At 40.0% G+C, this 17,331-nt stretch overlaps 1 protein-coding gene across 1 annotated transcript in view; it reads right to left on the bottom strand.

Moving 5' to 3' along the window:
* Positions 1 to 4,497: 4,497 nt before the first annotated feature.
* The window catches only part of aldh1l2 (aldehyde dehydrogenase 1 family, member L2), a 30,831-nt gene continuing 17,997 nt past the window's right edge, over positions 4,498 to 17,331 (bottom strand). The window contains exons 14-23 of the mRNA XM_080022451.1: positions 16,805 to 16,875; positions 16,001 to 16,106; positions 15,830 to 15,917; positions 15,175 to 15,268; positions 14,988 to 15,087; positions 14,793 to 14,891; positions 7,811 to 7,976; positions 6,768 to 6,873; positions 6,032 to 6,231; positions 4,498 to 5,101 (exon numbers count right to left, since the gene is read on the bottom strand). Of these exons, the coding sequence (XP_079878577.1) occupies positions 5,046 to 5,101; positions 6,032 to 6,231; positions 6,768 to 6,873; positions 7,811 to 7,976; positions 14,793 to 14,891; positions 14,988 to 15,087; positions 15,175 to 15,268; positions 15,830 to 15,917; positions 16,001 to 16,106; positions 16,805 to 16,875 (1,086 nt within the window). The 3' untranslated portion in view covers positions 4,498 to 5,045. The remainder of the gene's footprint in view (positions 5,102 to 6,031; positions 6,232 to 6,767; positions 6,874 to 7,810; positions 7,977 to 14,792; positions 14,892 to 14,987; positions 15,088 to 15,174; positions 15,269 to 15,829; positions 15,918 to 16,000; positions 16,107 to 16,804; positions 16,876 to 17,331) is intronic.

The following is a 17,331-nucleotide window of genomic DNA, read 5'->3' as shown; positions in this document are numbered from 1 at the left end:
TAGATGTAGGGTGTACATGAGTGTCCAGGGTTTTCCAGTATTTTTCCCATCATTCATTTACATAATTTAATGTTCCAGCATTCTCAGATAAAAACTCTGTGCTTCTCGTGTGAACAGAGGACCTATGTGCGTACTATTATTTTCCTTGAATGTGCTTCTAAATAACTAAGGTCCAGGGATGCAAACTAAATCCAGCCTATTTTTTAGATTTTGGTCCGTTATCCTTTACTGTGTAGTTCAATGTAATGACCTTCTTTTGTACTCTTTAATTCTTCAATAATTTTTTCGTCCTCAAAAAGTATAATTAGTGTATGTTTATATATATATATATATATATATATATATATATATATATATATATATAGTATAACATCATGTATAACAAAATATAAATAAAGAAGTCTAGATTTTAAAACTAGATTTTGGTCTGTCGTCCTTTACCGTATAGTTCAATATGACAACCTTCTTTTGTATACTTCAACATGTTATTTTGAATTTTTGATTCCTCAAAAAGTATAATTACAGTAAAACACCATGTATTACAAAATATAAATAAAGTATAATAACATTAAATAAAAATCTTCAGCCAATATTGTCTTCTCGTAGTGATGACGCTGGTTGCCCTCTAGGGGCGCTCTAGGCTCGATGCTTACTCATAGAGCAGACTCCCCCTGTCTCTGGGATTCATCCTGCCCCACGGGCCCTGAACAAAAGCCTCTTGAGCAGCTGCCAAGGTGAGGTCCATGTCCCCTACGGAGGTGTAGGCCACCTTGCAGATGACCTGCACAGAGGGAACGGACCGTCAGTACATGTTTGAAAACCTTTATAAGGGAGTGTTAGTGGAAACATTCGCCAGCCCTCAATTCCAGGGAAAGTCACATTATTTCCGCCCTCAGCCGGTGTCTAATGCTCCCGTATTATTTATTAATTATTTTATTAACACAAAATATTTTAATGTTTTTTAAATTTCCGTTTTTTATCCCAAACTGCTTTCAGGTACTTTTTATAAGCAATTTTTTTTTTATTTTCAAGGACTTTGCACAAAAAACAAAATCAATGTAATAATGTGGTCTTGATGAATCAGAATATAATCTGATCTTAATCTCATTGTATATTATTTATATTAATATATACTATATGTACTGTGTGTGTATATATATATATATATATATATATATATATATATATATATATATATATATATATATATTTCATCTACTATTATAAGTGTCAAAAGCGATTCTGTATTTTTTTTTATAACGTAACGATTTGATTACAAAACCAGGGGGAATATCACAGGTTTTTAATTGCGTGGGTTTTTTATAAGGACTTCAAGCACTTCAGCATTAAAGGGGCTGTTTTTAAGCAGTTTAAGCGTTTGGGAAGAACCTTGTATATGTGCTGCAGTGTTTTACTCAGAAGTAGAATGCAGACGACATAATTTAAGTCTATAAAAAAACATGGTGTGAAGTTATTTTTCAACCAACCAGGAGAGGCCTGCAGTGCGAAGGGAGACAGAAAACGAGCTTCTCCTCCACCTCACCCAGATTCAGACAAGAAGATCAACAATTTCATCAGTATTATGTGCAGAGCTGAGATTGAGACGGCCTACATGTTAACTCGCCCAGCTGCGGTGAAATTAGGGAAATTAACCTTCCTGTGACCATATGCTGATACAATCTCTTACTGATCTATCCGGAGGGTTGATGGTATTGGCACATTTTCCTTTCTCCACGTCCTCAAATTTACCATCGATGAAACATTGGTTTGGCATTTTTACCGTCATGTTGTTCACTTCTTTAGTAGCCTGTAAACAGTTTAAAAGTGATACTTATGATAAGAGAAGGTAGAGGTATCAAGAAAAGATGAGGTTTTATTGCGTTATTGGTGGTAGTAGTATTTGAATTAGAAGATTTCAGAGGTATAAGGTCTGCTCGGACTCTTATAGTCCACGACCAGCTCCTCATCCTGATCCTCTCCCCTCAGCCTGCGGACAAACATCTGGATGAAGTCCTGGAAGGTGGTGACCATGTACACGTCCGCTTCAGCAGTCCCGGAGTACTCCCAAATGCCCCTGCAGTGTTTCAAGCCCTGATTAATGAAGTTCTTCGGGACATGCTTAATCATTGTGTTTGTGTACCTTGATGATATCTTGTTTTTTTCCCAGTCCCCTGCGAAAGCACGAGCGATATTTAAATAAGGTCCTGCAACGCCACCTGGAGAACAGGTTGTGTGTTTTCAATTTCCCTTCAGTGTCCTTACTGGGCTTCATCATCGGCCAGGGGAAGATGGAGATGGATCCTGGGAAGGTTGCTGCTGTGGCAGTGGCCAACCCCCTCCACAGGGGTTGGCCTCTGCCAATAGTTTATCAGGGACTTCAGCTGCTCTAGGCCCTCACCTCTACCGCCTCACATTTCAAGTGGACCTCTGCGGCAGACTGCGTTGGCAGAGCTCAAACGTCACTTTGTGTTGGCCCCTGTCCTTGCACACCCCGACATCAACCTCCAGTTCATGGTGGAAGTGGACGCCTCGTACACATGGGTAGGAGCCATCTCCTTGAGATGGTAGAAGAAGAATCTTTATTTATCCCACACACATGCACTTCATGTGGTGATGGCAACCAACACACACGCTTCAAATGGTGGCTGGTGAAATGAGTTCTCTGCTTTTAACCCATCCTGGCTTGTCCAGGGGGCCAGCGCGGAGCAGTGGGCAGCATACAGCGACACGCCCTGGGACCAATTAAGTGTCAAACGCAGGTCGGGCGGCAATGTTCTGCATGTTTTTGCTGGGGGTCCTTATTGATGTTACAAAAAGGAAACCCCATGTGAGCACAGGAAGAACATACAAACTCCACACAGAGAGCCCCCTAATCGGGAGAAATCCCGCCATGGCGCGGTGCCAACAGCGCCCCCAGGTGGGAATCAGGCGGCGTTTGACTGGAGGGGGCAGACCAGCAGTATGTGGTCTGGATGGACCACAAGAAGCTGTCTTACATCCAGTTCACTAAGCAGCTCAACTCCTGTCAGGCCAGGTGAGCTGGTTCTTTGGACGGTTAAATTATGCCCTGTCCTATCGTCCAGGGTCTCTTAATTCAAAGCCTGACGCTAGCCCGCTTGTATGCTGTGGAGGAAAGCAGCACAGACCCGGACCCTATCCTGCCACCCACCTGCCTTTGTCTCCACCCTGACTTAAGAGATTGAGTCCCTGGTGACCCAGGCACAGGAACGTCAGCCTGACCAGGTCTCTCCCAATTCCCGACACCCAGTGACTTAAAATAAACTTCCTTTGTTGAACTTCCGCCTGCTGAATCTATGTCATGCATATGAGTTCCCCTAGTGCTGGTCGTAACAGGAACAGTAAGAGATTCTTATTCTATTTGTAGAAGCCTTTTTCACACAAGTTTAATTCCCTTTTTTTGATTTTGAGTGCCTCATTTATCTTTGGTTGTTGACTTAGTAAATGTGATGTTCACAAAATGTAAACCACGCCAAGTTTCAGTTGACCCGAGTGATGTCGACTACATCAATATAATTTTGTGTTAATTTTGTTATCTAGACATCCATTACGTGACAATATATTGGGAGGTGTTTGGATAAATGGATCTTGTTTAAGTTATGTCAAATGAAAAACAGTTCAGTAAAAACAAAAAAAGTTGCTTTATATTTTATCCGAAGGACTTCGTTTTATTTGTGGAAATAATGAATGCAGAAAGTAATGTTACACAACCCCGACACGGTGTCGTGTCCTGTTGACCGCAGCTTCCTGTGCTGCACTGTGTGGCTTTTATTTAATAATTCCATCGCTTTGAGTTATTTAAATACAGCCACAGTAGGTTTGACCGATGATTAACTCTATATTCTCCCCAAATATGCTTCAGGTTAGAATGAATAAAAATATACTCAACCTATTTTTATATGACAAAAATTCAAATTCATCTGAAGTGAAAGTGATAAGCAGGAAGAAACTGATAAAGCAGTATTTCAGTTAGCCACAGCAGAAGTGAACATCAACACCTTCTAATCTTCCACACACAACTTACCTACACGCACACCATGTGTTACCTAACCTCATTTGGGGACTGCATACGTGGCGACGCATACCTCATTATATATTTACCTTCACTCTTTTTATTGCTTTTCTTTTATTCCTAGCCATCTGTGTGAATTTGAGGCATAACTGTGTCCCCGGACGAGAAGAGCTGCGATAGCAAGAAGCATTTGAACCCATAGGAAGTGGATCACTTTCTGTTGTTGGTACTTTGGTGCAGAATCATAACAATAAAGTTGAATTGAGACGATAAAGTTGAACTGTCTTTGATTGGAGACAGTTTGAGGTGTTTCGCTGCTTCCTTGTAACAAGGTATGAGATAGAAAAACAAACGTTCCTTCCCCTCTGCACCGATATCGTTGAACTGGCCGTGGAGCCTCAGAATTGCACAATGAAAACATGTGTTTATTAGCCCTTGCTGCCTTTGTTGTCTGTGAGACAAATAAATGATGATCAAGTTTTGTTTATTTGTGTTTTTATATCAATCTTCTGTCACCTGTTCTATTGATCTAAACCTTGGAAACAAGAGTTGGACTGGTCTGTCTTTCTCAACAGTTAGAATGGCTTCATATCGTACCATTGCTCTGAATGACCAACACAATGTCAAAAATATATCAAACAGTTCTTTCTCCCCCGTTTCCTTGGTTAAAAAATATTTACAAATAAACCAACAATTTGACACGGTCATGAATGTCTTAAGTTAACGAGTAAGACCAACAGCAGCCGCAGAGAACTCCATCCCGAGGTTCCAGCAGTGACGACTGCCTCTGGGTCCGAAAAATATTGATTTCACTTCCTGTTCTGTGGGAAAAGCGCCATCAGGCACATTGTCCGGTTTGTGGCAAGAGGTGGCAAAAAAAATAAACTGTTTAAAACAAAAAAAGGGTCTCCTTCCAAAACACCTTCAGAAAGCAGCTAAAGCTGGACGCCCAACCAAGGCTGACGAGTCCCTCTCCACAGGGTCTGGGGTCAGAGTTCATGATGAGGGGAATTCTTCAGTACTCCACAGTCACTGCTTTGGTCTTGAGGTATTCTGAAAGCGCGTCCTCTCCTGTGGGGAACAAGGAACAAAACTCCTTCAACCATTTGTTTCGTTGTAGCCGTCACAAGGCTCTGTGGAGAGCTCGTCTGATTCTGTTCATTATGAACGTTGCCGAGCCTGAATCCAAGCTGTCTCCGCCTGGATTCACGGTCCCTTCTTTCACAGCCGCCAACATGCCAATGCTAATGCCAGACAGTGGCGCCATTTGGAGTCTATTCTATACACTTCTTATTGAGTACACTGACAAATACTGTACATTTGCTGACATGTGGTTTCTTCTCATAGTTCTTTATTGGTATACAAGAGCAGGTTTTATTTTTTATTCATTTTTATTAAACCAGGGGGCCAAAAAAACTAATTCAGATTAAAAATCTTTTTTTCAAGAGTGCCCTGGGCAAGATGGGCCTGCAAATACCAACACAGTGTCAGACCGACAACAATCAACATTCGACTTCAAATAAAAACAGAGTGACAACAGGGACTTGAACCGGTGGTTAGAGAGGCTGCCTCACGTTCCTTTAAAACAGACATTTAGCGACACTAAGGAAACCAATTTTAGCTCACTATGCAAAGTGTCCCAGGTGAAAGGGGCAATGAAGCAAAATTAGTTATTTTCCCGCTTACATGTGGACTTCAGGGACGGACAGCAGGACAAGGTCCTGGGAACGCCCTCTTAACACGGTCTTCTTAAAAGTATCATTAATGAAGGTAAAAGGCAAATAATCTCTTTATAACTAAAAGGTACCAGGAAAAGGTTTCTTAAACGTTGCAGTCGTCAACTTAAGTAGGCAAAATACTGTAAAAACAAAAAATAACTACTCTTTGTTGACATTATTATGCCACTTTAAGAAGGGAAGTTTCAAACTTTTAACTCTGAGAAGTCAAAGAAAAGTCCTAAATCCCACTCCCAGCCCCATCCCACACGAGGCCCACACTCACCCAGGTCTTTGCCGAAGCCGGACTGCTTGAACCCTCCAAACGGTGACGCCACGTCAGTCTTGTTGTAGGTGTTGACGAAGACGGTTCCCGCCTCTAGCTGCTCGCTCACATACATGGCCTTGTTGATGTCGCGGGTGAACACACCGGACGCCAGGCCGAACTCCGTGTCATTGGCTCTCTGCAGAACACCGTCAATGTCGCTGGTTCCCAGGGAATAAAGCAATGTGAAATTCTCTGCAGTTACCATTAACAGCCAACAACACACCTGCAGGTATCTTCTAAATCCATTTTAGTCTTTCAACGGCAGGTGCTGAGAAATGCAAGTTCCATTTTGTGTTGGAGAAAAAAAACAGACAAAAACTCCCAATTGATGTTTTGGGACAGCTCGAATTCCATAACCAAAGGGGGAAATCCCTTTGGACTGGTAAATATCCTCAATGTCCTTATTCTTAGTTAAAATATGGTTGCAAATGTTGTCATTTATTAGAAGCAAAGAATTATTCCTAAAATTAGAATTCTATTCTCTAGAAGGAAATTTAAAGGTTAATTGTTGATTAATTGATTTTCAAGCTTTGAAACAACCATCACTGTTGGTTGCTGGGAATGAAATGCTGCAGCATCCTCCCAAAAATGTGAAAGTAAAAGGTGAAGTTAACGTAAACGTGAAAGGAAGAAAAGTAATCCAAAAGGCAAAAGGACGAATGTTGCAAAGCAGTGGGAATGTCATGTTCTGTACCCGTCCGTGAACTTGGACACCACCATGATGGGGCCAAAGGATTCCTCCTTGGCGATGAACATGTGATCCTCCACGTCGGTGAACACCGTGGGCTCCATAAAAAAACCTGGAGTGTTTACATGACGTAGAATGATACTGATGACACAAACATAACAGCTCATTCTAATCAGGTCACAAATCATTCAAATAATACCAAGAAGAAGAAAAAGAAGAAGATTGATTTATTTTTTTAATCGGCCAACATTGGGTTTAGTCATCAAAACTAAATCTACAGTATGTCACAAATAAAATTACAAAAGCAGCCTTTTTATATGACGAATCACATGTCATCTCTAACTATTGTTGCTTTTATATTGCTGTATTTAATTTGATTAGCTTTGATACAGTTAGTTTTAGAACTTCAAAATAACTCAGTAATTGTAAGTTTCACATCACTATTGTGATGGATTTTTTGCATTTTAACTTCATTAACTTTATTTATTTTACACAATTGTCTTTTATATGTGTTACTCCCTAACCTCTGCCTTGAAGAGTGCTATAAAGATACATGTATTATTATTATTATTATTATAATTATTATTATCATTATTATTATCATCATTAGGGTTAATTTTGTTATTACAAAATTAAATTCAATGACTTTTTAAGCACTGTTTTTTTTCCACTTTCAAGGACAAATATAACCAATTTTTAACGTGATCTTTATTAATTGAAATATAAAAAAATTTAGTCTCAGTTTTGAGTATTTCAAGTTCAAGAGATTATTTGTTACACACATATAGATACAGTCATACATATGCAGTGAAATGTCATGACACCCGCTGATTAGTATATAGTATCTATTATAAATAAATATATATATCTTATTAATCTCATTGTCATCTACTATTATAAGTTTCCATTTCCAACAGTGCTGGATTAAATTGACATTTTCCTGGCATCATCTATGTCGTTAAAGTAATTCTGGAAACGTTTTATGACATTACAATTCGAATAACAAAACTGGGGGAATTATCACAGGATCAGTGCTAGTTGACCGCTACCTGCTCGGTGGACCTGTCTTCCTCCGTACACCAGCGTGGCTCCTTCCTTCACTCCGGTGTCGCAGTACTCCACCAGCTTGTCCAGGTGGGCCTTGTGGTTCTGGGGTCCATGGTCCGTGGAGCGGTCCAGCGGGTCTCCAATCTTCATCTTCTTAATCTCTTCCACCTTAAACCAGTGGAAAGTGGAACAGGAAAAGGAAATATAGTGTCTTTTTTTTGGAGAACTGTTTTGGTTGTATTCCAGCCAGATAGACTTCAACATCATATGGGTCATTCAGGTCATTATCAGACAATGTGAAATAATTTGCCTACTATATGGCCACTTAGTTGTTTTTAACTATTATATTATTTGAGTGTTTTTTCTGTGCTTTTTCTTATCAAAAGATTAATTACCGTCACAAGTTCTCTGTGACTATGTATATCTATTCATTTCAAGAAATTGTTGTGGTTAATCAGCAACCCCTACATGAAAACAAACTGATTACATGTTATACTAAACCACCAATTTTCAAGGTATATGTATTAAAAAAAACCTTTAAAAAAATGTATGCTATATGGTAAGCAGAGCCTTTTTTCTGCAAATTCGGTTTGTGTCTGAGTGAGGGACTCCACCTAGCTTGCAGGTATTGGAAAGGTCTCTTCTCCAACGACCCTAAAATATTGACCGAGATAAAAATGACTGTAATCATAAATTCAATCAGAAAAAGGAACTTAAATAGAGGCTGATGCGAATAATCTATGTGTATGTGTGTTTATGAAAAACCGTGGTGTGGAACGTATGAGTGATCCTCTGTTGAATGTTGCTATAATCAGTTGGTGTGTGGTTTGTCTTGGGGATTGGTTTGGCAAACACTAACTGCCGCCGAGCACGCATAAGAACCATAGGGAAAAGGTGTAAAAATAGCACGTCTATAGTCATAAAGTCGCAGTTACAGCAGTGAGAGGTGTGTGTTTATTGAAAATAGAGTCGTATACAGAGTTTTGTTGTATAAAGTTCAAGAGGAAACAAGTCAAGTTCAGGTCAACACGAATATTGTGTATAAGTCAAGTCAAATCACACTTTAATTATAAAGCGCATTTCATACTAGGGAAACACAATGTGCTTTACAAAGAAATACAAAAAAGAAAGAGAGATAAAAAAAGACAACACTTTTTGTCCTGTGTCATTGCAGCCATATTCACCCCCCAAGTGAAGGAGAGGACTGAATGGGCAGGGAATCGATTATCATGTTCAAGAGGAACTTAAGCCGGCATAACTACTGTGGATACCGCTCTTGATCCAGTGTCGTCACAGCCATATGCTGTGACGTCCCAAGTGAAGGAGAGGACTGTATGAGCAGGGAGTTTAAAATTGCCTAAGGGATAGGCAATCATAGGCGTCGCTAGATAGCCTTAAGGGCGGCGGTACTTGACCATATAAGTGCTTACAAATATTGCTGTAATAACTGTAAAATAAGTTGAGTATAGACTAAAAGTATTATGGATGTTGGATGTTGATGTGACGGACAATGAAAGTGGGAAAGTGAGCACATGATGTATTTGGGATTCTTTGTTTAGGATAGAACTTGGAGCAAAGAGAGTTGTAAATGTGTTTAGCTGACAAAATGAAAATCTAATTGAATTTAAGTGCCAGTTAACAACAATGGTCTATGCTAAGGTAGTATGAATGAATATTGAATGGTTTGAACTGTTGGATTGTGTTCAGAGAGATGATAATGATATTGATCATACTGTAGTGGTGCGGTGTTGTAGCAGGTTTTAAGTTGCTGAAAAAAGTGTCTGTTGCTTCATGAATGCAACTTTGGGAAAGGTGAGAAGTATGATGAGTGTTTGTTTTCAGAACTGTAGTTTGTGCTTTGTTAATAGATTTTATCACAAGCATTCCAAATTGATCAAACTAAATTGATCAATGGAAATTGGGAATAATTGCTTACAAAATATATTTTTGTGACATCACGGAGAGTAGATATGATGTATAACAGCAGCAGAAATAAATTAATTTTTGGTTATTTATTTTCTCTTTCCAAGTTTGTTTTGTGTTCTTGTGGAAAATTATCTGCTGGTTGAAATACGATAATCCTTTATATAACCCACAGAAGGGAAGTCTGTAGTGTTACAGAAGTAACGGATTGGCACAATGGCATTAAGCATTAGTAAATTGGTAATTCTTAATTAAAGGACATGATAAATAAGTAAACAGTATAGATTAGACACTATACATTAAATAGTAATATTGCATGACTAAATTATCCGTTTTGGTGGGATATACAGTAGAGTTTGTGTGTTCAAATCCTTACTGGTCACTTTCTTCGGTAGGCTGGTAATAGTTTAAGCATAATCGAACAGCATTATTTTTATTTTACCTCTAGAAGTAACCCCAACTTGACATCAAATAAGGTAGCTGTTTATATTCAGTATAAAACTAAAAAAGTAGGTTAACAAAGAGATATTTGTTTTGTTTTGTACACTGGAGAGGAAATGGAATGTGTACATTCACTCACTATAAATTGAAACACTAAAATAAATGTGAAATACGTTGGCTGTTTCAATGGCTTTTAATTCGGGCATTCCAAAGTTTCAATTAAAAAAAAATCTTGTGAATCAATTAATGTTGTGATTATGTATTGATGAATATTAACCAACCCCCTCTATTCAGTGTTTTATTTCAGTTTTAACCATTTGAAGAGGAATCCACTGGGCTGCAGTTTGACTTTAGACCAGTGTAGATGTGACTGCGTCTGATTAGGAAGGCCTGAAGGATTGATCAATCCTTGATCAATCAAAGAGAATTGCTCTACAATTGAGTAAGGCCATAACATGTCCAGCATTCAAAGGTCCTTGTAAATTATTGATATTATTGCTATTTGTTTTTAACTGATTTGCACTGATATGATTATTTAAAAGGCTCAACTGGAATTATTGTGAGATGAAATGCATACAAGAATATACTTGCATATACATTTTGCTGGGAGACACTATACTCCTGCATCGTAGAGAAGGTTTGTGAAGACCTTGTGTACAGAGATCCAGTTTGGCCAACATCAGGTTGAATAACTTGGGCCATTTTCTGAACAATGAACAAAGTCCTATGTGAAATGAATTTCAAACGTCGACTTCTGCTGCTCATCCTCTCCACCGACAAACACAAAGTGTTTGGCCTCCGAGTGCCGCAAGCACACAACTGAAAAGGGTGTTGTGCACAGTTGAGGACTCTAGACAACTATGCTCCTCTGGACCTGCATTTGGTGATGTCGCTGCATCAGACAAAACATCAAACTGAATGACTGCAATCGCAGTGTTATCAAATGTCAAGTCCCGCTGGAAATTATATCTTTGTGATCCCCAGCGGTTGCTTTTGTGTGTGTTTGCAGCCGTTGTATTATCAATCCGTCCATCCTGATAATACACAGATTATTAAAAACTACATTTTAGTTTGAGTATTGGCCAATTTAAATTAAATTATTTTCAAAATTGTCGGAAATGGTTTGAATAGTTAGTAAATTAAATCATTAATTAGGGACAGATAAAGATAAAAAGGTGATTGCTTCATTGATTGTGTTTACTATGTTATTAATAGACCTAGGGTCTTCAATTTGAATGCTGGCTATGTGATTGTCATATATATAATTTTTAAAGTAAAGGTGTCAACTTGATTGTAAATGTCAATTAACCTCTCAATTTTTCTCGAATCAGACTGCAGGATGATGTGGCTTATAATTGAAGACTCTCTGGCCAAGAGGTAAGACTAGCAGTTCAAAGCTTAATGCATAATTCATGTGATTTCTCAAAAGTTAGGTGATACAAATTGACCATGAGATAACAGATGGTTGATCAAATGTTATTGATCAATGCCAGTCAGTCTTCTGTTCCCTTGATGGCTGCTGAGATCTCAGGCTTATTGTCTGCAGTTATTCGTTGTACCTTTAAAGGTATATGTAAAAATTATATAAATAAATTAGGAATATAGCATTGAATAATAATTTTTAAATAGTTTTAGTATGTGAATCACATTATTTTTCCTTACCCTCTCTAGTTGCTTAACGTATTGTTGATTTATGTGGAGCCTCCCGGTAATGTTTTTTTCTGCCACATTACTGAAATTTATTTTGACTGATTTTGAGTTTATTAAAGGGAGCACATTTATTTCAATGTTGATAGTTTATTGATCTGCCTGTGTCATGGATACACAGGACTTCCTAAAATACTTAGAACAAGATGGTTACATAGTTTATTTTTTCCTTATAACTCTAGCCGGCACAAAAGACTGTTCATTATTTGAGTCATGACATTCATTTTGTCATTTATTATTCTCCTCAGGGTTGCACGCTGGCATGGCCTTTCTGGGCTGTTGTGGTTATTGTTGTTTTCGGATCATGGAATGAGGCAACATTTGCGTAAACCAGTAGTAATCAGATTGTCCAGTTAGTATTCATCACTTTTAGATTTTACTTAATTAATGGATTGTGTAGACGGGATTATGTTCAGGCAACATTTGAGAAATGCATTCCAGGAAAATTTGAAAACCCTGATGATTTACACACTGTCGGTTATTTTGGAGCCTAATCGATATTCCATGGACATTATCCCCTACATATAAGACATTGCGATAATATAATTCTGTTGTTACACTAGGGTGCATGCATTTATTTTGGTACTGAGACTGTAGTCGGCTATTCAAAATAACTGTTTGAGAATCACAGAATTATTCCACGTACCCCACTTTTACAATTGTGGACCTAGACCAAACAATGTTGTCATTATGTGTGCCTCTCACTCAAGTGTTTAAGTCTATGTGCCCAGGTCAAAGCAACCCCACCCATCCCACTTGAAGGACCACTACATGACCAGATGACTGGCTGGTGGTCCGCGACTTCCAAGGAAAAGCTGGTACTCTGCCAGATTCCTGGGACAATTCCAGATCCTCCTCACCATCCGCTCGCAGCAGATCTTAAACTTTTTGTGGACAGCACCTGTTTCAGAGATGTGAACGATAATCATGGCAAACGGCTACAACTGGAGGGACACCTCTGATCACCATCCCACCCCACACATAACGGTCCCTACTATGTCGACCCTTACGAAGCAGAATGCTAACCCCGCCCCATACGCTCAACTCATGCCCGTTGACATCCTCTCATTCAGGCCTTTTGATAGTACCCCTTACCAACCTTTCATGACACAGGGCCAGGCTTCATATCCCCCACAAATGCTCCTCCGGAATGTCCCTCTGGAAAGCCAGTGGGCCAAAAACAGAGTTTCCCACAGTAAATCAATGGCCCCAGAACCCCCAAGGGTTTCACTCAGGCGAGCTCACACCCATGGAGGCCCCATTCCCTGTAGGCCTATGACCCATGGCCCAAAGCTCAGGCTCCACCTTTTCAGGTCCACCGCCTGGGATCCCAACAGCAGCACCGAGCTGCGCCTCCCACACCACCAACCTCTGCCACGCCAGCTCCAGACTGAGACCGTCCCACCACCACAACGCCTTATCATTCTGAGGACACAACCGTATCCCACCGACCAGGATGACTGGATGCAAGCCCTCAGTCTCAGTCCCACTACACCAGCCTCCTCCGACACGTGGTCCAGTCCCTAGTCGGACACAGCCACTTCAGACAACTCGCCACAGGAGGGCATAGAAACCACAGTGGACCAGCTCTTTGCTCAACCTGCCATGGTGGCAGCTATGTCTTTTGCATATTTTATCCATCACAAAAATTATCGAATATAAATAGTTTTACTGATAACCAAATATGACCGCTCTAATGTTCATGAATAAAAACGCAAAACTCCATAACCCTATTTTCTCACACAATTCACTGCATATTATTGGACCAATTATATCCTTGTAGTATTTGTGAACTCACTACAGTTGTTTTATTATACATTTGCTCACAGGTACATTTATGTTTTCTGTTTGTTTGTGTACAACATATCCAGTACTCATTGTTAGCATTTAAAAGCCATATGTTATCCAGCATACTCATTGTCATCATTTAAAGTCATATGTTATCCAGCATAACCAATGTTACCACTTAAAGTCATTCATTTATCCTTGTTATTCTGTTAAAATGTGACTTTAGAAGTCACAAAAGGGGGAATGTTTTGGTTAATTATTAACTTATTAAATTATTATTATGAACCCCCACATGAAAAGAAACGGAGTACATGTTATACTAAACCATCAATATTCAATATGTATTTAAAAAAAACTATGCAATTAAATCCAAAAAAGGGAAGTCATGAACTAACAGAAAGAACTTAAGTCTTCTACAAAAACAGGCCTAAATAGAATACCAGCCAAATACCGTTGAAACAAAGAAACAGGCCAGAGGCTGTCCTGTAACAGGTCTGTGATCGGTTCACATCCCACAAAGACTGTGATTGGTTCTTTGGAAACCACCCCCAAAAGGAGAAGCTCCCCAGTAACAGAATCTTGATTGGTTCACACTCCACATACTTTGATTGGTTCTTTGGAAAACCACTGCCAAAAGGAGAAGCTCCCCTGTAACAGGACTGTGATTGGTTCAAATCCCACAAGACTGTGATTGGTTCCCTGCACTAAAGAGAGAGAACATCTTGGGTATATAGGGAAGTCAAAAAGATCAGTTAGTTAGTTTGGCTCCAGAGCCCCTCTCACTGTTTATGGCTGTACATTACTTTTTAGAAAACTTTTCCGCATCAGACTGCTCGGTTCCAGTGTTCTTTCTTCCAAGTTTTTAAGCCAGAGCACAAACAAACATCGTCTAGAGATCCAGACTTTTTGCTGGCCCAGGACTGGACCTCTTTGGTCACGACAAAATGTTTTATGGTGGTTTCTTGAGAATTACCCATATGTAAAGGGCTCTCCAACTTTACTGAGAGTGAGAGGTACTTTGGATGACAAAAATATGTGGGTGGAGGGGGGGTCCAATGTACATTAAGAACATCAACGGTGCGAGTTCAACGAGATGATGCCAAATCAGCATTTCTGGTCACCCACCACTCTGCGGATGTACTCGTCGTGGATCGACTCCTCCACGAACAGGCGGCCAGCTGCGATGCAGTTCTCCCCTTTGTTAAAGAAGACCGAGCTCATTCCCTGCGGAACGGGAGTGAGAGCAGAAGTAAATAGACAGGATTTTAAACGCCATTCGGTTCATCAGGGATCTTCTAAAAATGCGGGTCTGTCTCTCACCATGCGGACTGCCTTGTCCAGGTCACAGTCACTGAAGATGATGAGCGGAGACTTCCCTCCGAGCTCCAGAGAAACCTTCTTCAGGTTACTGAGTGCGCAGCTGCAACATGCAAACCGCAGGGCGGTGAGGGTGCAGGTCGCCATGGTAACGTGCAACAAGGTTTGGAAGCCACTGGTGGCAACGTACCTCTTCATGATCTGTTTCCCGATGGGAGTGGAGCCTGTGAAGCCCAGCTTGCGGACGTCCGGATGGTCGGAGAGACGCTGGCCCACCATACCGCCTATGGAGGAGAAGGTGTGGAGAAACGCTTTTACTTCATCAGTCAACAACCTCTTTTTTTCACTCCTTTGCCAAGTTCCGTTTTAACACCTTGACATTTTTATTCATGACAATTGCTCTTCAGTGTAATGCTACAGGACAAAAACATTTCATAGATAAAAAAAATACTTTAAGAAAAACAATAAATGCAAGTTTCACATTTATTTTGTCACATTAGGAATTAAATGCTCACTCCTCGTGCCATTTCAATAATGTAAGAATGAGTAATAGGTGAGAAAAACATAATGAAGTAGTAATAAAGTAGTAATAATGAATAAAATAAGACAATAATAAAAGTAGTCATTTATGATTTACTTATTTATGAAAGGACAGAAAATATCAAGTGCTATACATTGGAAAAAAGTACCCCTAACGAAATAGAAAATAGAAAATTTATCATTAAAACTTAGTTTTTAAATTTATTATGTAAAAAACTGAAAAGTTTTGATTTAAAAAAATTAAATGAACGGTGTTACAGGAAATAAAACCACAGAACTGTTTGTGTGCTGGTTTTATTAATCACCTGATCCGGGAACAATGTTGATGACTCCTTTAGGAATTCCAGCTTTCACCGTCAGCTCGGCAAACTTCAGCGCTGTGAGCGGAGTCACCTGTGGGAGTAAGACAAAAGACATTAATACTGAGTCGGATCCGTGTGCTTTTGTGTATTTGATTGTGTGTGTGTTGTACTAACTTGTGCAGGCTTCAGGACGAGGGTGTTTCCTGCTGCGAGGCAGGCGGCGCTCTTCCAGGCAAGCATCATGAGGGGGTAGTTCCATGGAATGATTATGGCACAGACACTGCGCACACGCAAACACACACACACACACACACACCAACACCAACACATTAGACAGCTCATATATTCCCTACTTTCGGTTAAAATGAAAATTTTAAAGAAGAACAATATTTATTTGTCACACGGCACACCACACTACAACACATGCACGCACACACACACACACACACACATGCACATGCTTTGGATGGTGGCCGGTGAAATGAGGCCTCTGCGTTTAACCCATCCTGGCTTGTCCTTCCTCCGGGGCCACAGCCAGCAGCAGTGGACAGCATTGGACGCCCCCGGGGACCTGGTGATGAGTGTCCATCGCAGGTCAGACGATGATGTGTCCATGTTTTGGTGGGGGTCCTTACTGACGTTAGGTGGAGGAAACCCCATGTGAGCACGGGGAGAACATGCAAACTCCACACAGAAAGGCTCTAATTTGGGAGATAACCCGCCGGAGCACGGTGCCAACAGCGCCCCAGGCGGGAATGGAACCCAGGACCTTCTTGCTGTGAGGCAGCAGTGCAATGCACTGTGCCACCGTGCCACAAATGACAGTTATGTCCATTTTCTTTCACCCCGACGTCATTATGTCACATTTCCAACCAGAGCATTTGTCTTCATCGTAGCGTGGTGACAATCTCAGGTTGTAAGGACTCACTATCCTACAGAGACACAACACGAAAAACCACCACTAAAACCGACTCTTACCCCAGCGGTTCTTTCTTGGTGAAGGTCAGGTTGCGGTTGGGTCTGGCCTGGTTGATCGGTATCGTTTTCCCCTGCAGGAATCACGTGAGAATGAGTTGCTATCTCAGATTTTTGGGGATTTTTTCCAGATGTGTTGAAAATGTTCAACTGGTGTGATACATTCAAGCAAAGCTTGCATTAATGTAAACTACCTCAAAACTAAGTTAATGATCTATTAAATAATAAATCATTATATCATAACATAATAATGACATTCTCAACCTTAATATTGAGTGTCACCAAATTCATGACACACAAAGAAGTTTACTACATTGGAGTCCTGAACAAATCAAACATCTTGCTGTATCACACTGTAGTTCCAGTACAGAGCTGGGACCAGAGGGAACAAAGTTACTCAAAAGTTAACGTAAGATGAATAATCAGGCTGATTGCAAATCAGCTCCGTACCATTTCATAACTATGAGGAAAAAAAAACTAAAGCTATTACATGTCCAAATTATGGTACATTTTGGCTATTTTAGAATTAT

Source organism: Zeus faber (assembly GCF_960531495.2).
Source record: "Zeus faber genome assembly, chromosome: 21".
Lineage (NCBI taxonomy): Eukaryota > Metazoa > Chordata > Actinopteri > Zeiformes > Zeidae > Zeus > Zeus faber.
Note: the sequence above shows the minus strand (reverse complement) of the source record. Positions and strands in the feature narration are given on the sequence as shown.